This window comes from Macrotis lagotis, chromosome 2 (assembly GCF_037893015.1).
Source record: "Macrotis lagotis isolate mMagLag1 chromosome 2, bilby.v1.9.chrom.fasta, whole genome shotgun sequence".
Lineage (NCBI taxonomy): Eukaryota > Metazoa > Chordata > Mammalia > Peramelemorphia > Peramelidae > Macrotis > Macrotis lagotis.
In genome coordinates, this window is record NC_133659.1 from 313,920,488 (window position 1) to 313,948,176 (window position 27,689).

General features: G+C 38.0%; 1 protein-coding gene across 1 annotated transcript; it reads left to right on the forward strand.

Moving 5' to 3' along the window:
- On the forward strand, positions 1-26,564 carry AMDHD1 (amidohydrolase domain containing 1). The gene is made up of 9 exons (XM_074226621.1): positions 1-235; positions 5,327-5,433; positions 9,095-9,159; positions 11,984-12,261; positions 13,814-14,039; positions 18,135-18,259; positions 19,627-19,720; positions 22,367-22,527; positions 25,634-26,564. The coding sequence occupies exons 1-9, from the start codon at positions 99-101 to the stop codon at positions 25,755-25,757; spliced, it is 1,317 nt and encodes a 438-aa protein (XP_074082722.1). The 5' UTR covers positions 1-98; the 3' UTR covers positions 25,758-26,564.
- Positions 26,565-27,689: the final 1,125 nt, after the last annotated feature.

Below are 27,689 nucleotides of genomic sequence, written 5' to 3' on the forward strand. Positions count from 1 at the left end.
CTGCTCCTGACCTCCTGGAGCCACTGCCCACCCTCCTCACCAGCCCCAGCTCCCACTTCCCCCCAGTCCAAACCTCTGCAGCCACCAGTCACGGGAAAATGAGTGGAGCACAGAGACTCCTGTTGGAAAATGCACAGCAAGTGGTGCTGGTCTGCGCCCAGGGCGAGCCCTATCTGAGCGGGGAGGCGATGAAGAGCCTGGCGGTCCTAGAGAACGCCAGCCTGGTGGTGGGCCGGTAAGTCGGCCCTGCGGGACAGCCAAGTTCCTTCTGACTGAGTGAGAGGGCCTTAGATGGGGGAGTGGAAAGCTCCAGAAAGGGGGGGTTGGACTTGGGAGTCAGAGGACCTGGGTTCAAATTCTACCTCTGATACAAGTCCAGGTAATATAGAACAAGTTATTTAATCTCTAGGACTCGGATCTTAAAAAATGAGGTGCTTGGACCAAGTGACCTTTAAGCTTCTTAAATGTTTGATGATAGATCGATTAACTGGCTTCTCCCCTTAAACCACTGATGCTTTATGGGGGTGACTTGTTTGTTTGCCTTCATCTGCAGGGACCAGGGAGGTGGCTTATTTGGTCACCTTTTACTCTGTCTTCCTCTAGCTGTTCAAGGGGTCTGAGGAGGGAAGGGGTGCTCCTGATCTTCCCTTAGAGGATACCAAACTAATTAACCCTTTACACTTCACCAATACTATCTCATTTTATCACAACCCTGGAAATTATATGATGTTAACATTATTATTATTATAATAATCATCATAATTTTACAAATGAGATGTTTACTATTATTATTACAGGATGAGGTCGATACTATTATTATTATCCTCATGTTTACAGATGAGGAAACTGAGGCAGACAGCTTAAGTGAATTGCTCAGAGTCAGCCAGTTAGTGTCTGAATCAGCATTTGAACTCAGGGGTTGATCCAGCCTTTAGCCTCTATGCCACCTAGATGCTCATTAAAATAGTTCTGAGGTTCTTCCCTTCCCAGATTATTTTTTTTAATTTTTAAAATTAATTATTTAATTTAATGGGTGCTGAGACCTAGTAAAGACCTTAACTAAAAAGGACAAGGTCTCCCACTGCATCAAGGGCTATTTCCAGTCACCTTTCTAGTCACTGGATGCAGAAAATTCTAGGGGAGAAAGAGAAGTTGGTGATTTTGCATAGCCCTCCCTCACTTAAATCCAATTAATCTGGAAGTCATGGCATCCCCTTCCTGATGTCATAGTTCTCCTTAGGAACAAAGGACAAGAAATAGGCACTAGAAGAGTTTCATAGAATTAGACCTGGAAAGGAGGGGCAGCTAGGTGGCCCAGTGGATAGAGCATCAGCCCTGGAGTTAGGAGGACCTGAATTCAAATCCATCCTCAGCCACTTAATAATTACCTAGTTGTGTAACCTTGAGCAAGCCACTTAACTCCATTGCCTGCCCCCCCAAAAAGAACTGGAAGAGATCTTAGGGCTCATTTAAATCAACTCTCATTTTACAGATGAGAAAACTGAGGCACAGAAATTCAGTGACTTACCCAAGGTCACCATAAACTGCCTAGCTGAAATTCAGATTTAACTACAGGACCAGCATTATTTCCATGACTACTATTCCAAATAGAAATAGGCTAGTTAAAATGAATATGTTCAGTTTTGTGAACCAATGGTTCACAAAGGGAGTTAGGATGGTGCAACAAAAAGGGTTCTGGCTTTGAAGTGATAAAATCTGGGTTCAAAATCTGCCAACAGTGTAGCTAAAAGGGCCTGCTACAGACACCTGATATTCTATAATTGATGTAGCCTCCCTGGGCTTCAGTATCCTCATCCTGGAAAATGAGAAGGTAAGACTGGGATGCTGTGATATGCCTGTGATCTTATAGAAATTGTTTCCTAACCTAGATGACCCAATGGTATTATTAAGATGAGTAATACAGCAAACACTTTATCAACATACGGATGGAGAATGGTTACTGGGGATTTCCCCAGTAGTATGATCATCACCATTTCTAATTAAAAATGACAGAATGGGGGTGGCTAGGTGGCACAGTGGATAGAGCACCCACCCTGGGGTCAGGAGTACTCAGACACTTAATAATTCTAGCTGTGTGGCCTTGGGCAAGCCACTTAATTCCATTTGCCTTGCAAAAATCTAAAAAAACAAACCCTGGCAGAATGGAAGCTCATGAAATAGGTACTGTAAGTATCATTGTCCTCATTTAACAGATGAAGAGGAGTAGAAACTTCCATGGAATGACCTAGTTAGTATTCATCTGGGGCAAAGCTCTTCTGAGAGGTTTTGTACAGTGGATACAATAGATGTACTGTGCAACGATGGACCAATTAGGATGGACCCAAGTTCAAAACCAGTCTTACTTATTATCTGTGTGACCTTGGGCAAATCATTCTCAGCCTCACTCTCCTTGACTGTAAAACGACAGCTCCCATTCATATGGTGTTTTTTTTTATTTTTATTTTTTTTAGGTTTTTGCAAGGCAAATATGGTTAAGTGGCTTGCCCAAGGCCACACAGCTAGGTCATTATTAAGTGTCTGAGGTCAGATTTGAACTCAGGTCCTCCTTACTCCAGGGCCGGTGCTCTATCCACTGCGTCACCTAGCCACCCTTCATATGGTGTTTTAATGGTTTCAAAATTTTCTTCCCCATGAGTCTAGATGGTATCATCTGCATTTTGCAGTTTCAAGTAAATAGACTTAACAGACTTACGAGTTAAGTGATTTCCTTAAGGTCATACAGTTAACAAGTATAATATTATTGATGGTAGCAATTAATTCTGCTGCACTCTAAAGTTTATAAAGTGTTTTCCTTACTTTCAACCCAGTATTCCAATATTACTCGCTCTATGTTTACAGAGGAAGAAACTGAGGATAAGAGACCATACAAGTTAAGTATTATTAATAGTAGTATTATTTGGGTTTGATAATGGATCTAAGCTCTGATTTCACACTCAGACACTCCTTCCATTGATATAAATCTGACGGCTTAACTTCAACTCTAAGGGAACTGGGTGGGAGCTCAGAAATATTCCATTATCAGACCATCATCACCCAGTTGACTTGTGTCAGGCGTAGGACTTGAACCCAGGTCTTCCTGACTAAGAGATTGACCCCCTGCCCATTACAATGCCCAGTCACTCAGAGTAAGCTTTGTCTCCCTTTTACAGAGAAGAAAACTTGAGTCTCAGGGAGTCTCAGGACTCACAGAGACAGGAAGGCATCTGATCTGAAATCTAAGTTTCCTTTTGATTCTTCTCAATATGGGCTGTCCCAAAAGTCATAGAACAGTTTTAAGCTTTAATAGCTTATTAAATTAAATAATGGTTTTGAAAGTTAAAGCTATTATACTCAATAATAAGTGTTACTTGTACTTAATAGCTATCAATTCTTATAGCTTTAATAGCTTAAAAGCTATTGAAATGAATTGAAATGAATGTGTTAAGAGCCAGTTCTCTAAGAGGTTAAGTTATTAAGGAGGTCTCAGATTTCTTTTCTGGTGGGTTTTTTTTAGGGTTTTTTTGGAAGGCAAATGAAGTGAAGTGGCTTTGCTCAAGGCCACACATCTAGGTAATTATTAAGTGTCTGAGGCCACATTTGAACTCAGGTACTCCTGACTCCAGGTCCAGTGCTCTATCCACTGTGCCACCTAGCTGCCCCTCAGATTTCTTTTCAATAGAGGAATTTTCTTCATATGAAATCACAGATCTGACCCATCCCTCCTTCTCTCCCTCCTGCAAATGATACTTACATTAGTTGTATGGTTAGATGATCATGAGAAAGTTAAAGCCTCACCTCTGTGATCCTCAGTTTCTGCATCTGTAAAATAGACCTAGTAATACCTAGTAAAACATCATTTACCTCCCCAGATTGAAGTATTAAAGCTGGAAGGGTCTCAGAGGTCAGAAACTCATTTTATAGATGAGGACACTGAGGCCCAGAGTGTTGAAGTGATTTGCCCCAAAGTGATTTGGAATATCCTGAATCAGCCTCTGAGAAGTCACAGGCAGGGGAAAGGAAAGCTATCAGTAAGAGTAGCACAATCCCACTAAGATGGGTCAGAGATCAACTCACATATCTGCTTCTTTCCTTCAACAGTCTTCAAGAGTGGAGAGTTTTAGGGATTTCTGTTTCTCCGAAAGCGTGTTTGTCTCTGAAATTTAGTTCCAGATTTGGCTGTTAAAAACTGAGTAGTGCAGTGATTAGAGTTCCAACCTGTAGTGAAGAAATCTGAAGTCAGTTGTAGCCTTGGGTATTGCAGATCCCAGGGAAATCATTTAATTTTACTGCCTGTCTCCATTTCTGCATCTGTAAAATGATTCACCTACATCCAAGGGTTATTTGAAGATAAAAATGAAGTGATATTTTACAACTCTTACTTAATAGTATTTTTTCAATTACATATAAAGATAATTTTCAACAATCATTTTTGGTAAGATTTTGAGTTCCACATTTCTCTCTCTCTCTCTCTCTCTCTCTCTCTCTCTCTCTCTCTCTCTCTCTCTCTCTCTCTCTCTCTCTCTCTCCCTGGATGTGGATGATATTTTTCATCACAAATCTTTTGGATCTCTTTTGGATCACCATATTGCTGACAATAGCTAAGTCTTTCATATTGATGATCACCACACAATCATGTTGCTGTTACTATGTACAATGTTCTCCTATTCTTTACTTCACTTTCTTTTTGTGGGGGGGGGGGGTGTTGCAAGGCATTGGGGTTAAATGACTTGCCCAAGGTCACACGGCTAAGCATTATTAAGTGTATGAGACTGAATTTGAACTCAGGTCCTCCTGACTCCAAGGCCGGTGCTGTAGCCACTGCACCACCTAGTTGCCCCCTTTACTTCACTTTCCTTTTTTTATGTTTTTTTTTTGCAAGGCAATGGGGTTAAGTGGCTTGCCCAAGGCCACACAGCTAGATAATTATTAAGTGTCTGAGGCCAGATTTGAACTCAGGTACTCCTGACTCCAGGGCTGGTGCTCTATCCACTGCGCCACCTAGCCACCCCTTTACTTCACTTTCAATGTGTATGCTTGTGGAGAGCAAATTTTGACAGTCCTAGCAAGTTGAAAGGCCTGGGCCCATTTGACGGATGGCCATCTGTCATCTTCAAAGTAGTCTTGGGAAGTGAGAAAACTCTCATCAGCAAAAGGTGATTCATCAGGTGTTGGATGCTTTTGGTCATAGCATTTCACAAATTATCTATCAAGATCCAAATGACTTGCCTGTCACACTGTGACAGGAATATCCCCTTTGATGGAGCCTGGATCTTCCATATGTCAATATGGAAGGAATTACATTATCCTATCCCATTTCCCCCCTCAGAGATGGTTGCATACTGGCTGTAGGTCCAACTGATGCCATCAGAAGAGAATTTGCAAAAGTATCTTTTGAGAAAAGGATTGACTGCTCTGGAAAATGCATTCTGCCAGGTACTTACTTTTCCTTTGGTTTAGTCACTAAAAATGGCTTTTGGGGTGCCTAGGTGGCGCAATGGATAGAGCACCAGCCCTGGAGTCAGGAGGACCTGAGTTCAAATTTGACCTCAGACACTTAATAATGACCTAGCTGTGTGGCCTTGCAAGGCACTTAACCCCATTGCCTTGCAAAAACCTAAAAAAAAATGGCTTTTTAGGATCCTGATGGAATAGTGTAAAGAAGGGTAGAGGCTGACAGGCTACTTCTCCTGTATCTAGAGTTAGGTGTCACCTCACAAACAATGATGTGCATTATTACCACTACTATTCAATATTGTATTAGTAACTATAGCCTTAGCAATATGAGAAGAAAAACAAATCAAAGGAATTAGGTTAAGTCCTCTCTAGGTCCTCTCCTGCCCCCTCCCATTTTATGATGGAAATACTGAGGCCCAGAATTCACCCCAGGCAGAAGGGAGCAGTGCAGCAAATTGAACTCAGATGCTTGCCAGTTCTTTTTTCCCAAGATGACTCTTACAAACTATTTCACCTGTGTAGGGTAGTGAAGAACAATAGATTTGGGATCAGCAATCCTGGGTTCAAATCCCAACTATTACTTTTGCAAATTACTTTTGAGCAAATCACTTCAACATTCTGGGCCTCAGTGTCCTCATCTATAAAATGAGTTTCTGACCTCTGAGACCCTTCCAGTTTGAGAGCTAGGAGCCTCAAAGGTGACTTTAAGCCAGGCTTTGGCCTTCAGCTTTGCAAATGCTGGGGCAGAATGGTTCTCAATGACCAAAAGGTAGATTTAAAGAATATTTTTTTTTTGTCAAGAGACAGCAACATAGTTGAGTCTCCTTGCTGGACCTGGAGTCAGAAAGACAAGAGTTCAAATCTAGCATCAGACACTTACTAAATGTGACCTTGGGCAAGTCACTTCACCTCTGATTCAGTTTTCGCTTCTATAAAATGTGTATAATAATAGGGTTGTTGTGAGGATCAAATTAGATAGTATTTGTAAAGTCCTTTGCTATCCTTAATGTGCTGTGCAAATGCCAGTTATCATTATACCAATCACAAAGTGACTGGATGACTTGCATTCACTGATCAGGAACCCTTTATGTTGGACAGCCCTGGGCCCTGGAGACAAACCAACACCTTCTAGGCAGTCTAGAACTTTTCAATTTGCATTGATCATTATATTATTATTCCAGAGTATTTTCAAACAAGGTAAAACTGTTCTAATTTACAATATGCATTATATATAATAAGGGAATGAATAATACGGGGAACTAGAGATGGGAAACCAAGGTCCTGGTGTGGGTTCTTTATGGAGGTGTTGTGTGACTTTGGGCAAGTCCCCTAACTTTCCCCATGTACAAAATGATGACTGAATTAAAGATTCTTAATATGGGGTCAATGAATGGTTGTGTGTGTGTGTGTGTGTGTGTCTGTGTAGATGTGAATTGCCTCCTTAATGTTATGGTCCTCTTCCAGAATGAAGGACAAACAACAGCAATAATGTCTGTATATGATATATGTTTATAAATACATATATGTTTGATCATATTTCAAAATAATTGTTTCCTTTGGAATCCTATGATTTTAATTTTTGCATTTAAAAAATATGATTCTGGGAAATGGCTCAAAGTTTTCACCATGCTTCCAATGGAGTCTGGTAAAATCATAAAAGGTTGAGAACCCCAGACTAGGGTCATTTTAAGGTCTCTTCAAACTCTAAAAATTCTGTGATTCTGATTCTTTCTTCTCCTCCCCTTCTAATTAACTTTCAAATTCTTCTGATTCTACTTTCATGATTTTTTTATTCATTTCAGGAAAATTCAAAGGTACCAGATCAAGTCAAGTCAATAAACACTTTTTAAATATCCATTATGGCGGTGGCTAGGTGGCACAGTGGATAGAGCATCAGCCCTGGAGTCAGGAGTCCCTGAGTTCAAATCTGGCCTCAGACACTTAATAATTACCTAGCTGTGTGGCCTTGGGCAAGCCACTTAACCCCATTTGCCATGCAAAAACCTAAAATAAATAAATAAATAAATAAACAAACAAATAAATAAATTTCCATTATGATCCAGCCAGTGAGCTAAGAACTGGGAATATAAATTTTAAAAAAAGACAGTACTTGTCCTCAAGATATATATAATCTAATCTGTGGCACAGTCAAATCTGGTCTCAGACTTGTTAGCTATGTGACAATGGGCAAATCATTTACCTCCGTTTGCCTCAGTTTCCTCATCTTTCAAATGAACTGGAGAAGAAAAGGCAAATCACTCCAGAATCTGTGTCAAAAAAACTCCGACTGCAGTCATGAAGGGCCAAGCACAATTGAATTAATTGATCAACAATCTAATCTACTATCATTCCATTCAGCCAGGTATTATGACTTCAGAGTCATCTTCAATTCTTCCTTCTGCCCCATTCCTTATATCCAATCAGTTGTCAAGTCTGATTTATTCGCTCAAATCTATCCCTTCTCTCCATCAACCTAGTTCAGACTCTCATAATTGTTTGTCTGGACTGTTGAAACACTAATTGGTCCCCAACTCAATTTCCAGTCTCTCTCCACATTGATCCATTCTCCACATAGTTTCCAAAACCATCTTTCTAATAGCAAAGCTTTAGAATGAACATGTCATTCTCCTGCTTGGTATCTTTTAATTGTTCCCTATTGCTTCTCAGATGAACTACAGATGCCACCATTTGGGTTTTCACCATATGGTGCCAGCATACCTCTGTAGGCTTGTTATACTTGCCTTCATACAATCTGTATCATACAATCTTTTCTTGCTGCTCTAAAATTTGGCTTTCAATCTCTTGGCATTTGAACCAGCTGTCCCCCATGTCTGGGACTGTCTCCTCTGGAATAATATCTCTTGAGATCCCTATCTTCCTCGAAGGCTGTCTTCCATGGGAAACCTTTGTTGATGTCCCTAGTTGTAGTGTTCTCTTCCTCCTTAAATTACTGTTTGTACTTATCTATTACCTCAATAGAATATAAGCTTCTTGATCTGATAGAGCAAACATGAGGCAACAAGCTATCCAGAACCAGTTAAAATGTAACTGGGAAATATTTGACAAAATAAATAAAAATACAATAGAACATAGATAATACTGGTATGTGGTTTTCTAAGTCAATATGTGGCAGGAAGGGATCTTTAATGGTCCTTGTTTCTATTTGAGTCTAACTATTCTGCTCATGAGGATAGGACTGTTTTCTTTTTATATCCTTAATGCCCTCCACAAAAACTTGACAAATAGCAGATACTTAATATTGATGGATTGATTGAGGGAATTGAGGCTTTTTCTATAAAGAGAATAGTGACTTAGCTAAGTTCTCACATTCAGGAAGGGTCAAAAAGAGATTTGATCCTTGAGCCACAGTTCCATGCCCCCCTCATAAATAGTCATTACATTTTGCCATAGATGTTCAAAAGAAATAGCATAATATAGTCTTCCAGTTGAATTCAGGAAATGTATATTTTATCAAGAGTAAATCACTGTGGAATCTGACTTATATCCAAGTATTTTGAGTCACTCAAGTAAATGAATTTTTAAAAAATCCATGCATCTAAAAATCTTGCATGAAAAAAATTAAGAATTCAAAATATATATGTTTAATTAGGGGTTAACCTGTGTTGTTGGTTTCATTTAGGTTTGGTGGATGCCCATACTCATCCAGTGTGGGCTGGGGATCGAGTCCATGAATTTGCAATGAAGGTAATGTCTGTAGGTAGCAACATTAAAATAAAGGATGGCAGATGGTTCTTTCTCTAGAATGTTAATCTTTTATGTTTGCCTCATTTTTTAATATGAACAATATTCTTACTTCTGGATTGCTTTGGTTGCTTGGACCATTAGAAAAAAATCACAGAATGGCAGAACCTCAGGACTTGAAGGGACTAGAGGTGACCAAGGAGTTTAAAGTGCATCTAAATAAGAAGACCCTTGGAATCAAGCCCATAACATGGCTATCTAGCCTCTTCTTGAAGACTTCTAGTGAAGGAGAAACTCCCTGATTCCTTTTGTAGATGACTTTAGTTGTGAAATTATCACTAAATAAGGCAGCAACATATAAAAGTCCAGAAAAATATTTTTGGAAGGGAGTAGACAAAGATTTAGATGGAAAGGGACTTAGAGGAACCTTAAAGATCATTTAGTCCAATCCAGTTTTATAGAGGGAAAAATTGAGACTCAGAGAAAATAAATTCCTTTTTCAAAACCACAGAATTAGAAAGAGGCAGAATTGGAACTACTACCTACTCAGAATTCTACAGTCCAAATTATATCTGTTTCCTCCATTATATCCACTGCTCATAGTTCTGTTCTCTAGGGTCCAACAGATCCCAGCTTAAACCCTCTTCCCTTAGGTGACAGCCCTTCAGGCCCCCTATCGTGTCCCTTCTGATTTCTCTCCTAAATGATATATTGTTCTGTCTGTGTGAACTATTGGGAAATCACCTGCAACAACATCATATTTAGTCATGGTAGTCCCATGCCTTCTTTAGAGAGGGTTGTACCTGTCCACAAGGTCATTTCAGACATGTATATATGTATGTTTCTACCTATACATGAATAAATGTATGTACACATATGCATCTATCTATATCTATCTATACCCATAAACATAGATATGGATATAGATGTGAATATGGATTTGGACATGTATATATATATATATATATATATAATATATAAATAGCAAAAGTTATGAATATGTATATAGATATGGATATCAATAGATATGTGGATAGAGATATAATTATGGGAATATAAAGACATAGATATGAATATTCATAATATATGGATATGGATATGAATGTAGGTTGATATGGATCTAGACAGATTTGGATATGGATAAAGATAAGGCAGGAAGACTCATCTTTCTAAATCCAAATCTGGCCTCAGACACTTATTAGTTATGTGATCTGAGCAAGTCATTTAACTCTGTCTCCATCCATTGTCTTATCTGTAAAATGAAGGAATTGGACAAAATGACTTCTAAGATCCCTTCTGGCTGTAGATCTGTGATTTTCTGATCTCCCTTATCTCTAAATTTTGACCCTACAAAATGGAGAAGGCATTGGGCATAGACCTAATGGTGAATTGCCCTAATGTCAAACTCAAATGTAAGGGGATCATTGCAGATCCACTATTGACCTAGAAAACCTCAAATCAACATAGCCTGTGTCTTATCGTAGTTTTCTTTATTTTGTTAAACATTTCCCAATTACATTCTAATCTGGTTCAGGCCGTACGAACCTTATTGGAAGTTTGCAGAAAGTGTGTCTGACCCTTCAAGTGTTCTATACATCTGGTTGAAGTTGCCAAGAGGCCAAATTAAGCTTGACAATTGAAAAAGGGGATCCTAACGACAACTGTCCTGAAGTGGAATGCTTCCTGGAGCTGTGGGGATTCCCTATCGCTGGGAGGCTATAGATGAGGCTATGGACAACCACTCATTTAAGTCATAGAAGGGATTTGCTTCAGGTATAGGTTGTTCTACTGGCTACTGGGGTCCCTTCTGTCTCCCAAATTGTGAATATGATCTGAGGAGTAGACTGGCCACATTCACAGAGGGCCTTCTTCTGGTTGGGCCAGTGGAGGCTGAATTTTTTGGACTTCATGAAATTGTTGGCTGAGACACAGAGATGTGATGGCTTATGTCATGGATGAGAACCCCAGTCTGCCAAAAATCACAGACACCTGAAGTATTGATGCATTTTGTCCACAGACTTTGGTTCTTCTTGCTCAACCATAATCCCTTCTCATGTCCACCTCTAGGTCTCTTTCCTTCAAGACCCATCTCAAATGCTACCATCAACATGGGAGCTTTTCTAGCCTCACCCCCGCCCCAGGTGTAGTGCCTCCTTAATTACCTTTTCTATAGTTCAAGGAGCTTTTCTTTACTTACAGATGTATTGTGTATATTGTAGGACTGGTACTTTTGTCTTTGAACCCTGGTACTAAATATAGTCCTTGACAATTAGTAGATGCTTGGGTAGCTTGTAGTGCTATAGAGTGCTGGATCTGAAATCAGTACATCTTCCTTAGTTCAAATCTAGCCTCAGACACTTTTTATCTGTGTGACCCTGGGTAAGTCGCTTCACTCTGTCTCCATTTCCCCAACTGTAAAATGAGTTGGAGAAAGAAATGGAAAACTATTCCAATATCTCAGCTAAGAAAATCCCAAATGAGATCATGGGGAGTTAGACATGACTGAAAAAAAAATGTCTAAACAACAACAAAATGCTTACTGGCTAATTGGTTGATTTATCAACTACCATAGTAGTTTAGCCTTAAAAGACCTTATTCTAAATATTGCCTCTAAATGCTCAAGGCAAATCACTTGATTTCTTATCCTCAGTTTTCTTCTCTATAAAATGGGTATAATAATTGTGTCTAAGGGTTATTGTAAAGATCAAATGAGATTAAATATATCTATATATTGATATGCCCCATTCTGTAAACTCCGAAGCACTATGGGTCTTGGCTGTCAATATCATCACCATTATCATTATTCCTAAGAGAAATCTGTGTTCAGTTGGCAGGTGCTACATATATGGATATCCACCAGGCTGGAGGAGGGATAAACTTCACTGTGGAGCATACCCGAAAGGCTTCAGAAGAAGAACTCTTCAACTCTTTCAGATATCGGCTGCTTTGTATGATGAGGGCAGGAAGCACCTTGGTCGAATGCAAGAGTGGATATGGCTTGAACTTAGAGACAGAGCTGAAGATGCTGAGAGTCATTGAACGGGCTCGGAGGGAACTGGACATTGGCATCTCCTCAACCTACTGTGGAGCCCACTCAGTACCCAAGTAATTGAAATGTCTTTCTTAGAGTTAATGGTGTCTCCTCTGAGAATCTGTAAATCTCTGATATTCTCCCCTGGCTTTAAATAAAAGGAATAATGGGGGAGGTGGAGGTAGAGGGATGGGGTGGTAGAGAATCACTGTTTTGATTGAGCAAGTCATCTATTAGATCATTCACATCCTTCCAAGGAGGAGATTGGGTGGATAACTTTTTGAAAGATACTCCATCCTTCCACCCTGATCCCATCAAAGGATCATGAGAGGGACTTTAGAGTCCATCTAATTCAACTTCTTCATTTTACAGATGAGGAACCTGATGGTTCCTCCAGGAAGGGCAGAATCATAGATTTAGAACTGGAAGGTCTCTCAAAGACCACCAAATCTTGCTGGTGATTCAGTAATTTTTTTTTTAGTTGAGTCAGACTCTTCATGACTCAATTTGGGGTTTTCTTGACAGAGATATTAGAATGATCTACCTTTCCCTTCTTCAGATCATTTGTCAGATGAGAAAACTGAGACAAATAGGGTGAATTCACTTCCCTAGGGTCACACAGCTATTAAGTGTCTGTGTTTAGATTTGAACCCAGGTCTTCCTGACTCCAAACCTGGTACTCTATTCATCATACCACCTAGATGCTCACCAAGTCTAATTCCTTAATTTTACAGATGAGGAAATTGAGGCTGAGAGACAGAGCTGAAAGTCACTTTTTCTAGATCACAGAAATGGTATTCAGCAGAGATAAAATTTAGAGTTCTTTGACATCCAGTCCAACAAATTCACCATTGCACCATGCTGATTCTCAAATGAAAGGGTTCCTTTCCCTTCCCTGAGAAAAGGTACTACTAAATGACTTCTGAAACCCAATCAACCAGACTAAGTTCAGTCCAATCCAATAATTATTTATTATGTGTCTACTGTGTACCTGGACTAAGCACTGGAAATCCAGTTAATCAAAAGAAAGACAATACCTGCCCTCATGAATCTTATAATCTAAGGAGCATGGGAGACAACACACAAAAGGAGCAGGAAACCTGGGGGAGGAGGTGTTTTAGGTTCAAATAAGGAGACAGAGCATAAAGGACAGGATAGACAACAGGGCAATTGAGTTAGTGATTGACAACTATCTTTTAGGGTCAACAGATAAGATACTAACAGTAGAAGTTTCAAGAAGATGAATCTCAGTCAGGTGGATTTGTTGGGATCATTCATTCTATTAAACAAGAGCATATATAATATCTAGAAGATGATGCTGTCATTGGGAACAGAGGCCCCGAGTTCTAATCCTAGCATTGTGGGGATTAATGCCTATGTGATCTAGAATAAGTCACTAACTTCTTATGACCTCAGTTTCCTCATTTATAAAAAGCAAGAGAGTTGGATGGGGGGAATCTCTTATGGTGCCTTCTAGCTCCAGATCTATGCTCTGCTCATCCATTTGATCCACCTGGATGTTCCCTAAATATTCCAAACATTATTCTCCCTAAGGGGTTCCACCTATCAAATGCTAACAACTTTCCAAAATCATCTGACATCTCTTTCTAAATTTTCTTCCATTAGAGGGAAAACCCCAACTGAAGCTGCTGATGACATTGTCCATAACCACCTCCCTAAGTTGAAGGAACTTGGCCAACGTGGTGAAATCCATGTCGACAATATTGATGTGTTCTGTGAGAAGGGGGTCTTTGACCTCCATTCAACCAGAAGGATTCTTCAGGGGGGAAAAGACATAGGGTTACAAATTAACTTCCATGGGGATGAGCTCCATCCAATGAAAGCTGCTGAGGTATAACTTTTTCAATTGTGGGTTGTGATGATTTTCTGATATCATTCATGTGTTCAATTTAAAAAAAATGTTTATTGAGGACCTATTGTATATAAAGGAAATACTATTATTTCTTCTTCTTCTTCTTCTTCTTCTACTACTACTATTACTACTACTACTACTACTACTACTACTACTACTATTACTATTACTACTACTGCTAGAATTTTAAAGCACTTTACAGTTGACAGAGCACTTTCTAGATAAGATAAATCATGTAGCAGCACATCCTTACATTAGCCTCATTTTGCAGTTAAGAAAACTGAGACAAAGAGGGTTAAGTGGCTTTCCCAAGGTCATGTAGATAGCAATGTCTGAGATCAGATTTGAACTTGGGTCCTCCTACACCACCTACCTGACATTTAGAGGGAATCTAAGCTAGTGAAGAGAAATGAAATATGAAATAAAGCTAGAAAGGTAGGTTGGAGACAATCGGGCTTTGAGTGTCTGATGGCAGACACCTTGCTGGGTTGTTGTGACATTGTCTGAAGCTAAATAGCCCCATCTTTAGCTTCCCAGGCACAGTGCTATTCCTTGTCTTTTAAGGTAGCTCATTGGACTGACAGAGATATTGGAATGATTTTCTTTGAACAGTTCATTTGTCAGATGAGGGAACTGAGGCAAACAGGATGAATTGACTTTCCTAGGATCAGGTCAAGTCTAACCTTACACTCTATGAAAGGCCAAGAATTGCTTTTGGAAAGGGGAGTAAATGCAACAAGGTGAATAAGGGGGCCACAGATTTAGAGCTAGAAGAGATCTTAAAGATCATTTAGTCCAACACCATTTTTTAGAGGGGAAAACTGAGGCTCAAAGAAAGCAAGTAACATTTTTCAAAGTCACATAGCTAGAAAGAGACAGGATCTGAGTCCAAAATCACTGCCTTTTCCCCACTGAGTCTTACTACTTCATCTGATAGGCTTCCCAATCCTTTGGACATTTGCTACTCTCTTGTCCTAGCCCAAAAGGACACAGGGAAAATGGGAAAGATTACCAGTTATTGGTAAGAGATGATGAACTTTTATGCTTGTTCAGGTTATACAAAACTCTTCTACGAGCTTCTTCCAGGTCAGCAGATTACATGCAAAATTGACACACCAAGGTGAGGGTTTTATCTCTTAAATCTGGGAATTAGTGACCTTTATTCATCACTTGATTTTTATTGGTGGTGGTAGTTTTGGTTTATCAAATATTAACTTTTCTTATCTTGCGCTGGTGATGTCAATGGAAAGAGAGACATCTCTGTGATGTAATTCATTAGCATCAGAGCAACTGGACTGTTCAGTCACTATAAAATTTTGCAAGGAGTATCAAAAATGGCTTTGAGACTTTTCCTTTTTGGACATCATATTAGTAGATTAGGGGAATCCTGAAAAGAATCTTGAAAAAAAAATTTCAGCAAAACCTTTGCTCTCCTTGTAGACAAAATGGAGAGAGGATGACTAGATAGATGACAATACAATTAATTGAATTTGGAATCCATTGGATGACTGAACCTAAAGATTAGTTATGACTGGAGAAAAGTCAATATGGAAGGATGGCTATGGTGAAAATGATCATCAGCCAATTTATTGTTTCAAAGACCAGACTGAATACTTTTTAATGGAATTATACTTTGTATATAATGAATACTTTTGTAAAGAATTATAACTGGGGATTGTTGGTCCTGCAATAAGTACCACACATTAGATCTGAGAAAAATAAAATAAAATATGTGAATCAAACCATCATCACATGGAAGTAGCTATAAATGCCTTGTTTTTCAAATTTTCTGATGGCACAATGCAGGTGAAGGTATTTAACAAGGTGAATAAAAAGAGTAAGGATCCAAAAAGATAATAATGAAATAAATTTTAATAAGTATAAATGTAAAGTCCTATCACTGGGTTCAAAGAATCAGTCATAAGGGTTAGCTAGGCAGCTCAGTGGATAGAGCACCAGCCCTGAAGTCAGGAGTACCTGAGTTCAAATTCGGCCTCAGACACTTAATAATTGCCTAGCTATGTGACCTTGGGCAAATCACTTAACCCCATTGCCTTGCAAAAACCAAAAAGAACAAAAAAAATCAATCATATTAGTATGAGGTGATAGAGGTATGATTAAATTATAATTTATAAACTAGAGTTTTATATAAACATAGACCTGGAAAGGTCTAGAATTTTAGAGGTCTACAAGCTCAATAGGGATCAGCAGTGTGACATGGCAGACATAACAGTTAATAGGATCTTTTTTTTGTTGTGGTTCAGTTGTTTTCAGTCATGTCTGACTTTTTATGGCTCCATTTGGAGTTTTCTTTGTGAAGATATTAGAATGGTTACCATTTCCATTTCCAGCTTATTTTACAGATGAGGCAACTAGGGTTTAGTGACTGCCAAGGGTCACACAGATAGTAAGTGTCTGAGGACAGATTTGAACTCAGGAAGATGCACCATGGTACCATTTGGCTGCCCAGTAGGATCTTAGGTAAGGCCTTAAGAGAGGCATAAGCTCAGGAATGTAGGATGTGATCATACCACTGTCCTCAGACCTTATGTGGAATGTTCTGTTCATTTCCAGGCACAATGTTTAAAAAAGGACATTAAAAAACTAGAGCATGGTCAGAGTAAAGCAACCTTAATAGTGAGAAGATATGGAAAACCTGCCATAGGTAGACTGAGGTGACTAAGTAGTACAGCAGAAATAGTGAACTTGGAAAGATCTGAGTTCTAATCCTACATCAGACTCTTACTAGCTGTGTGACTTTGGTTCTAAAAAATATATTCACATACCTATGTGTATATCTATGTTTATGTTTGAAATACATGTTTCATATACGTGTTCATCTTGATTTATATTTATGTGTATATTTGTTTAGACATGAGTGTATGTATATGTTGATTGTGCTTCTATTCATTTTTGTTTATACATCTGCTTGTGTTAGTGTGTGTATGTAGATATATTCTTGCCTTTTTACTCCAAATTGAATCAGACATTCTCAAAATGTATATAGGCATCTAAGTTTTTGAGATTACAACTTAGTATTCTTAATTTATTTATTATCATGAAATTCTTTCAGGGCACTTCCTATAAACTCTTTGTTGCTTTATTTGTCTTAATAACATGATATTGACTTCTCATTATCAATCAAACTATTCTGAGTCAGTCAATGGGCTTATTCTATTTCCAAAAGTAGAACTGTTTAGTAAAGTGGGAAAAATAAAATTTGTCTCAGGAAAACCAATGTTAGAAAACATCTACAGAACATTTCTTTCAGCTGTATAGAAGAGATCTTAGAATGTATATAATCATTGAATTTCAGAATTGCAAGGGATATCAACCCAGACTTGAAAAATATCAATCAATAATTACTCAGAAAACAAACTTATTTAAGCACCTATTATATGTGCCTCAAACTTTAGTGGACATAGGGAATACAAAGACAAAAATAGGAACATTCTCTACCTACCCTCAAGATTATACCAGAGAAGTCATAAAAACTTGACTTAGACTCAGAAAGAACCATTACCTCCTGAGGTAAACCATTGTATTTTTGATAGTTTTAATTCTTAGCAAAACTTTTCTGAAATCAGGTCTAAATGCCAGAGTAGTTAGTTAAAAGATTCTACCAAATGATGAACTAGGGTGAACTTTGCCCATTTCTTACTCTACCATATTCTGTTTAATAACTTCCTAGACAGAGTCTCAGTACATTCCCTCCATGTGATGGTGGTTTGACTCACATTTTATTTTCTTTTTTTCTCAGATCTAATCTATGGTACTTATTACAGACCAACAATACCTAGTTATAATTCTTTACAAAAGTAATCATCATATACAAAATATAATTTTATAAAAAAAGTATTCTGTCTTTGAAACAATAAATTAGCTAATGATCATTGTCAAATGAATTTACTCTTATAAATGACTCTTTTAATTTAAAAAAGGATGATTGCAAAAAAGAAATTAACAGTTGTTATTTGGAGGGGAGAGGGAATGAAACATATTTTTAAAAAATAACTCATTGCTGATCTGCCATCACTGTCTGCTAATCTTTCCTTTTCTGCAAATTTTGTGTAGCTTGGAGCCGAACTTGGCGCCCGGGCAATTAGCCACCTGGAAGAAATTAGTGATGCAGGTATTACTGCCATGGCAACTGGAAAATGTTCGGCTGTCCTTCTACCCACCACCGCCTACATGCTGAGGTAATGCTATTTAATACATTTCTAAAATAAAGACTCATTTATAAGCCAAGGATGACTCTACCTTCCTTGGGTCTCTATGGTTCTAACCATATTTGAAGACCCTTTAAGAACTCCATCACTTCCTGGAGGTCCCTATCATGGCCCCACTGGGGCTAGCCTTTACAACAGGCTGACCCATGAAGTGGAATGCAAAAGGCTTTGGGTTTAAGTCTTGAGCAGGGATTCAGTTCATGATGATCTACAAAGGAAACTCAGGAAATCCTAAGGAAGAAATCAGAAATTTTCTCCAAATCCAATCCATAAATTTTTCTGTAGGGGAACATGTTGTATTTCTTTACTACATTAAAAGTTCCTGAGGGAGCTCCAGATCTTCAGGTACAACAGTGGAGGGAAGGATGAGGACCACTTAGACAGGTGCAAATCAAGAATGAGGCAATGAATTCAGTTAAAGGTCCAAGGAACACAGGACTTTGATAGGTCTATCGAATGATAGGGATCATCAGAGATGAAAGGGACCTCAGAGGGCATCAAAAACCAAAACTCATTCTAGATGTTCTAAGCATTGGGAAAACAAAGAAAGGCAAAGCACAGTTCCTACTCTAGAGGAACTCAGTCTAATGAGACTGGCATGGAGAAAACAAGCATTTAAGTAACCACTACATGGGGTAGCTAGAGATTCCATAGTGCACAGTAAGTCAGGTGTGGAGTCAGGAAGACCTGAGTTCAAATTTGACCTCAGACACCTCCTAGATGCATGACCCTAAGCAGATCACTTAAGTTTGTTTGTCCCAATTTCCTCATCTGTTAAATGAGCTGGAGAAGGGAAACAGCAAACCATTCCAATATCTCTGCCAAGAAAACCTCAAATGGGGTCATGATTGAAAAACAATCAGACACTACTTTACAATTATCTCATTTGATCTGGTTGATTTAATGGAAGAGACAACATCTAAACTGCTACCTACAAGCAAAATATAGACAGGATAAACTGGGCATAATCAGCAGCGGGAAGGCACAAGGATGAATTAAGACTGGGAAAAGGCTTGCTGTAGAAAATGGGATTTTAGTTGAGACTTGAAGAAAGCCAGGAAGGCCACGATGTAGAAATGAAAAGGAATAAGGGTCAGTCAACAAAAACGCACAGAAGGATTTGTAAATATGAAACATGTGGAGAAAAATCTCTGTAACCAGCAAACAGCAAGTACTATGTCTGGACAATAAATGTTGTTGAGTAGTGAGAAAGGAATAAGAACCCTACTTCCTACTTGGAGTGACCAGGAAGTTATCATGGAGCAAGCAGAATTTAAGCCAGAATTTAAAGGATAAAAATTTTAAGAAATGAAGACTGATTTTCTTTTTCTTCCTAGATTGAAGCAACCACGAGCAAGGAAGATGTTAGATGAAGGGGTAATAGTTGCTCTTGGCAGTGATTTCAATCCTAATGCATATTGTTTTTCCATGGTAAATTATATTTATATGTGTATGTTTTGCTAAGTGTATAAAGATTCAAAACCTCTTGCATGTTCTTTTATATAATTTTTTCCTATAGAGACAGTTCAGCCTAATAGATAGAGAATTGGCCATAAATACCTGGGTTTTAGTGCCACTTCTGATACATACTGAGAGTGTAATCCTGGGAAAGTCATTTAACTTCTCATTGATCCCAAACAACTCTCTAAGACACACAGCATGTACTGATGTTATTAGTAGATGACTTGGAAATTCTTTACACCAGTAAATCATAGGTATGGTTAAATTATTTATCTAAATATTAAAAAAATATTTTATGAAAGGTAATGGAAAATGTATAGAGACTGGGCAAGAAAAGGTCACAGATAAGAACATGGTCATTTTGATGCTGTTTGGACCCTCTCAGGCAAAGAAAGTGTAGCAACTTTCTGACAGAGCTGAGAAAGAGAAAGAAAGAAAGAAAGAATAGAAAAAGAGAAAGAAAGAAAAAGAAAGAAGGAAAGAAGAGAAAGAGAGAGAGAGAGAGAGAGAAAGAAAGAAAGAAAGAAAGAAAGAAAGAAAGAAAGAAAGAAAGAAAGAAAAAGGATATGAAGTAAAAGAATTCTATAGCTCATGGGTCATCTAGAGTCTAATTCATCACTAAATACAAATTCCTTCTGATATTGCTGGGAAGGGATCACACAGTCTCCACTTGAAGACCCCCCAAGAATGTAGAATCCAGCCTTCCCAAGTGATTATACTTAGGGATACTTCTGTGAGGAAACTGGTTCTTAGAACCCTCTTTTCTGCAGTTGTGCTGCCAATGGGAACAATCACTGGGCTTGGAGTCAGAGGACCTGGCTTCTGCTATTTCCCCATGACCTTACAGCCATTTCCCCATGAAACTGATTCTGTCCCATAAAGCCAAGCAGAATTTCATTTCCTTTCACATATAAATATCTGAACCCCGCCCCTGCCAAATTCAGGCCAAATATCCTTAGTTCCTTCAACCAAACATCTTATGATATGATCCCCATTCTTGTAAGCTCTTCTTTGGACACTTTCCAGTTTAGCATCTACAAACAATAACACCTGACAGAGCTGTCATTCAAATGTGATAATAATTGATTAGTGGTCATGACTGTATCTGACAGCTAAGAAATACTATGTAAATGTTATTTCCTTTCTCCCACATCAATCACCTTTCTCCGTTTCTATCATCTCTTGTCTTTTAGACACTTTTCTAAGCAGTCTATCATGGCAATTGCATCTTCAGCTGTCATGTCTCATTGTTTATTGACTTATCCAGCTAGAATTAAGAAGAAAGTAAGCCTGGGGACCTGAGGTCAAGTGGTCCCACTCTCCCATTTTATAGATGAGATAAATTAGATCCAAAGTGGTCAAATTTTATGATTGGTCTTATTTCTAAGTTTATAAAAAAATGCCCCATGGGTCTGTAAGAGTTCCTGGTTCCCTCCTAAAATAATAAGAATCAGACATCATAAAATAAATAGACTTTTTAAAAAATGGTTTAATCATTTGATTTAAAATGTGCTCATTGGGTATAGTCCAGAAGAGTTGAAAGTAAATTGAATCATAATCAAAATGGTACTAGGTAGATCTCTATACATCAATTCATTTAAGCTTCACATCAGTCCTATGAGGATGGTGCCATAGTTCTTATGAATCTCATTTTATAGCTGGGTAAATGAAAGCTCAGAGAATTTAAGTGTCCTGCTCTATGCAAAATAGCTGGTAAGTAGCAGAAGTGAGATTTGAACCCAGGACTTTATGACATCAAATGAAACTCACTGCCAAAAGCACCCTTTTTATATTTAACACATCATAATCATTTTATTTAACAAAAATAATAGTGGTTTAAGGAGAGATTCTAGGTAATCATTGTCACTAATTCCTTGACATCTGAAAATGAGATCTTCTCTATCAACCATCACAGACTAAGGAGAAGGAACTTCCTGAACCTAAGCATGTTGATCACAACATGTTCCAGGGCAGGGAGTGCTGGGGAATATTCCTCGTAAACATGCTTTGATGTCCAAGCCAGGGGACGTGACCTGTTTCTGGGTGTTTACCTAAAAATGTCTGGAGAATGCAGGGATTATACTCAGGATTTGAAGGTTGACCAAAACTCACGGATCACTGAGTTCAGTCAAGAGACCCCATTGATCACTGAGTTCAGTCTTGTAAACCCTTGGACCTGTGCCACTTTTGTGTAAGCACTATAAAAGTCTTTCTTGAGAACGGGGCTTTTGAAGTCTCTCCTGTTTGGAGAGGATGCCCTGCTGAAGGGACTTGCCTAACCAAGACCCTGAGGGTTGTGACTTGACTTCCCCAGTTGGATATACAGGAGTGGCCCCTTCATATTGGTACTGTATTCTTTTCCTGATCTTTTTAGTATATATATATTCACATACCTATATTTAATTGTGTATCTCTTGGGTTATATTATCTTGGTTAAAGAGTATATTATTTCTTGGGTTAAAATTATAATACCATTAAAATCTCATTTAAAGCCTTAAGAAAGAGTGAGCATGTCATTGTGGGGACAGAACCAAAGCGATCAAACAAAAAATTTGTGCAATCCATAACCCTTTTCTGTTATAGCATCTCTTCTCTGAACTGATATTTCTGTCTTAGCCAACAGTCATGCATCTGGCCTGTGTAAACATGAATATGTCGATGCCTGAGGCTTTGGCTGCTGCCACCATTAATGCAGCTTATGCTCTGGGACGGTCTGACACTCATGGATCCCTGGAGGTTGGCAAGCAGGGAGATCTCATTATCATCAACTCACCCAGGTGGGGATTCTTTGCATCTCTCTATTCTATGTCCATCTTCATACTAAGTCGTGTTCTAAATCTGGTGCCTAGATATTAGTTACATCAGCACCTACCTGACTTAGAATCTGTTAGTAGAGGCCTTTCTTTCTTCTTTTGCCTTTTTTGTTCCCTTTCACTTCTTTCACCTTTAGTCCCTAAGCAACTGATACTTTGGGAGTAGTTTGAGCCAGAATTAGAAAAATTTCACTTCTTGTTTGTAATTGTATCACCAACATTTGACTCAGACACAAGCACTTAAGTTCTTAATAATTTCCCTCTCTCTCTCTCTCTCTCTCTCTGTCTGTCTCTCTGTCTCTCCCCTTCTCCTCCTCTTTCTCTTCTCCTCCCTCCTTCATTCCTATCTATATCTATGATCTATCAATTTATTTCTATCTATATCTCTCTATCTCCTATCTAGATCATCTATCTGTTATCTATCAACCCTCTATCATCTATCAATCCATATGTCTATACCTCCACCTTTTATCTACCTTTCTTCCTCTCTCATCTGTTTCTATTTACTGTCAATCAGCTATTATTAATTGATCTATTTAGTATATTTCTATCATCTACCAATATATACCTCTTCTATAAGTTATCAATAACTCTTATCTTTCATCTTTCTATATACCTATCTCCACCTTTATCTGTTTGTTTGTCTGTCTGTCCATCCAACTATCCATCCTTCTGTCTGTTTCTCCCTCCTTCCTTCCTTTCCTCTTTCTATCCATCTATCTGTCTGTCTGTCTATCTATCTATCTATCTATCTATCTATCTATCTATCTATATCTATCTATCTGTCTGTCTCAAGGTATCCCTTTGTTAGTGATGTAACCCTCTATCTATCTATCTATCTATCTATCTATCTATCTATATCTATCTGTCTGTCTGTCTCAAGGTATCCCTTTGTTAGTGATGTAACCCTCAAATCAAAGTTGCCTATGATCCAAAGGGCATTTCCTGGTTATTTTTAATTAAATGAGATAACATATAGAAAATTATTTTGAAAGTTTCACAGTAGGGGCAGCTAGGTGGCACAGTGAATAGAGCACCGGCCTTGGAGTCAGGAGTACCTGGGTTCAAATCTGACCTCAGACACTTAATAATTACCTAGCTGTGTGGCCTTGGGCAAGCCACTTAACCCCATTGCCTTGAAAAATCTAAAAAAAAAAGTCTCACAGTTCCATATAAATGTTAGTCATTATTTTAGTGGATTATTTATTGATAAATCAATATTTATTAAATATCTATTATATGCTGGATATTGTTATGTTCCTCTTGGATTAACCCATGGATTAATCCCATGGGAAAACTTTTCCACTGAAAAAATCTTCTGGTCTAGTACCAACTTCCTCTTCTGGGGGTTGGTAATGAGAAAAAGAAATAAGGATAGCAAGGGAAAGCAAGGGAAGGGAAGAGAGATAGAGTCAGAGAGATACAGAGACAGAGAATCAGTTTGGGAGGGAGAGAAAAAGCAAAAGACAGAGTAAAGGAAAGAAGAGAGGAGGGGAAAAAAGGAGTAAAGGAGAGAGGAGAGGAGAGAGGAGAGGAGAGGAGGGGAGGGGAAGGGAGGGGGAGGGGGGAGGAGAGAGGTCCTACCAGATCAGGTTCTTGTGGTTATCCTTCTAAGGTAACCTAACCTGCATAAAGAAACTCCTTCTGCTAATGTGAGTTGTCACTATCTCTGAAACTCAGAGTCTGAAGCTACATGTCTTGCCCAGATTCATACCTGGGGTCTTCCTGGATCTAAACCTGGTTTTCTAGTCACTATATCACTATTGCCTTTGCACTTAATAATTGCAAATTATTGAATATAACTCTATATGTCCATGGGAAGAATGAGATGCAGGGAATAATGAAACAGGCTAGATTTGGAATCACAAAGTCCTGGGTTCAAATTCAGATGATACTTGGGCAAGTCACTTAACCTCTATCAAACTCAGTTTCTTCGCCTTTGAAATGAGAAGAATAATAGATAACAATTAGTTCACAGGGTTAGCAAGAAATAAGTTACTATGTGTAATTTGTAAACTTCAAAGTGTGATAAAAATGTTAGTTATCATTATCATCATTTAAACTTCATAAAACTCTGTGTTTCTATTGTTATCCTAATTCATAGAATCATATATTTAAAGCTAGAAAGGACCTGAGAGGTCATCTAGTCCAATCCCCTTATCTTACAGATAAGGAAACTGAAGTTCTTAGAATTTAAGTGATCAATCCAGAATTTCACAGCTTATAAGCCTCTAAAGTAAGATTTAAATCTAAGTCTCTTTGACTGTGGGCACTTAGGTGGCACTATAGTGGGTTATGGGTCTGGAGTCATAATACTCCTGAGTTAAAACTCTGGCCTCAGACACTTAGCAGCTATGTGTCCCTTGGCAAGTCACTTAACTTTGCCATCTGCCCAGCCCACCTCTCTAAATCTAGTCATGTGTCTTCTCTACGATGTTTCTTATACAACCCACTTCTTGAGTCATAATAAGATCAGTAAAGACTTAGTATAAAAATGGCAAATGATAAAAGATGCTATTCAAGGGGGTACTTTTCATTGACTAGCATTGTTGAAGTCTTTGGCATCTTGCTTCATTATGGAGTGGAGGTTGCCCAACATTCTTAGAGACTATACTAATGGAAGATAAATCTGGGTAGATCCTACCAAGCTGGAAAAGTTTTGAGGATGGTCCAAGCCATGGACCATGAGTTTGTTATTGGAAAACCAATCTACTTAAGTCTAGAAATCCTTGTCTTCCTAGGTGATGTTGTTGTTTCTGATAGTAAGTTTCATAAACAGAAGGGGTCATAGATATAGAGTTGCAAAAGATCCTGAGTCCAACTTTTTCATTTTACAGATAAAGAAACTGAGGAATAGAGAAGTAAAGTGACTTACTCAGAGTCACACAGTATCCTTTATGGGATTTGAACCCAGATCTTTCTGCCTCTGTCTATTGCCTTACCTTACTGGGGACTGACATAGTGGAGGTATCACCTGCACTGATAAAATCCAATTTCCTTTATAATGGACTAAGGCTTATCAGAGAGATGTGTATCTTGTCAATATTGAAATGCTTTCCTTTCTTCCTAGATGGGAGCACTTGATTTACCAGTTGGGAGGCCATCAAGAGTTAATTGAATATGTTGTAACTAAAGGAAAAGTCATCTGTAAAAAGGACAATGCCAACCTAAAAGGATGTGAAGAAAAAAGATAAAACTAAACTGCATATACTAATAGAGTTCAACTCCAGCCAAAGTTCAGAATTGTAGTTTTCTCAAAGCAGATAAATAACATTTTAAATACATGTGTTTTGATTTCCTAGATATTGAATAAATTTGAAATCATTAGCATGGAACTCAGAAATGAGTACTGGTTTTTAAGTCAGGGAACCAAGATTCAAATCCTTCATGACCTCAGTTTTCCTTAATAAAAGTCTCTAAGGTATCTTCTGGCTCTTAATGATTTGATGATTCTTATTGATCCCATTTAGTGATTCCCATTTAATTGTGATTCCCATCCATGATTCCATATTCATAAAAGACACAAACACACACACACACACACATATATATATGTTCATTAATATAAATATATATTACATATATTTATACATACATAAAACCTCTTTGGGAAACTTTACTTCTCTGCTTGTTTAATGTAATATTGTATCTTGAATGACCAACAGCTTTAAAAGATAAGATCTATAATCAATGAAATGCCCAACCTCAATACTAGAAGGATAGTGATAAAGTAGCTTCTCAGCTCCTGACCCTGAGGTGATAAATTCAAGATACAGAAAAATAAAAAAAGTTTAAAATTTGCTTTACTTGACTATGTGTATTTGTCATAAGAATTTTTTTTCTTAATTGGAGGTGGGATAGGGTAAGGGAGAAATTGTTAATTGAAAAATAAGATAAAATGGGGAAAATATGTAATGTATGATGGTATCAAGACCTTCATGATGTGAATGTATTTTTTAAAACAATCTCATTAAACAGATTTGTGTGAAATGATTTTTACGTTTCAGTCCATGATATTATAAATGAACAACATTTTATGTGAACCCTTTTGTACCATATACAATTTCCAAAAACCATCTAATACAAACAGGTTCCTGATGTGCAGCTATAGCAAGAATTTATATACCAAGAATTCCCTACCTTGATGAAATCATTATATATATATAGATTTTTTATAATAATACTAATTTTTTAAAAAAATCTACAAAGTCATGGGGTGGCTAGGTGGCGCAGTGGATAGAGCACCGGCCCTGGAGTCAGGAGTACCTGAGTTCAAATTTGACCTCAGACACTTAATAATTACCTAGCTGTGCAGCCTTGGGCAAGCCACTTAACTCCATTGCCTTATAAAAACCTAAAAAAAAAGAAAAAATCTACAAAGTCTACAATGGAAGTCACACTCATTTGTTGAGTTACACTGAATGACTAAATGAGAGTAATGGAAGCAATACCACTATATCACAGAACAGATAAGATAGAGACCCCACTGACTGGGATTGCAAGACATGTTTCAAACCCACTTTTGATGCTAATTATCTATGTAACTTCAGTTACATAGCTTAGCTTCACTGAACCTCAATTTCTTGATCTGTAAACTGAGAGTGTTCAGCTAGATGGCCCCTGAAGTCCCTTTTAGTCCTAGATTTATGATCTTATGAATATTTTCAAAGAAATGCAGTTTAATTTTCAATTACATGCAGTTAATAGAAATTGGACTAATGTTGAGATCTTTAGGGGCTTTGATTTAATAAGATAAGATTTTTTTTGGAAGTAGTGTATTAATTTGCATCTAAATGGATGTTTCAAAAACTTGTGTTGCATCTCTCTAATGCGTTCATCCTAAAGATGTATATTATAAATTTTCTGGGTTTGCATCTTATCCTTCTCAATGGTAAATTCTGTGATACCAGGAACCATGTCTTAGCAAAAAGAGAAATAGCAAAGAGAGTAGAGCCCTGGATCTTGAATCAAAATGATCTGAATTCAAATCTGACCATGTACTGGTTGTGTGACCTTGGGCAAATCTATTTACCTCAATTTCTTCATCTGTAAAATGAGCTGATGAAGCAAATGATTAACCAATTCAGGGTCTTTGCTAAGAAAACTCCAAATGGGGTTGCAAAGAA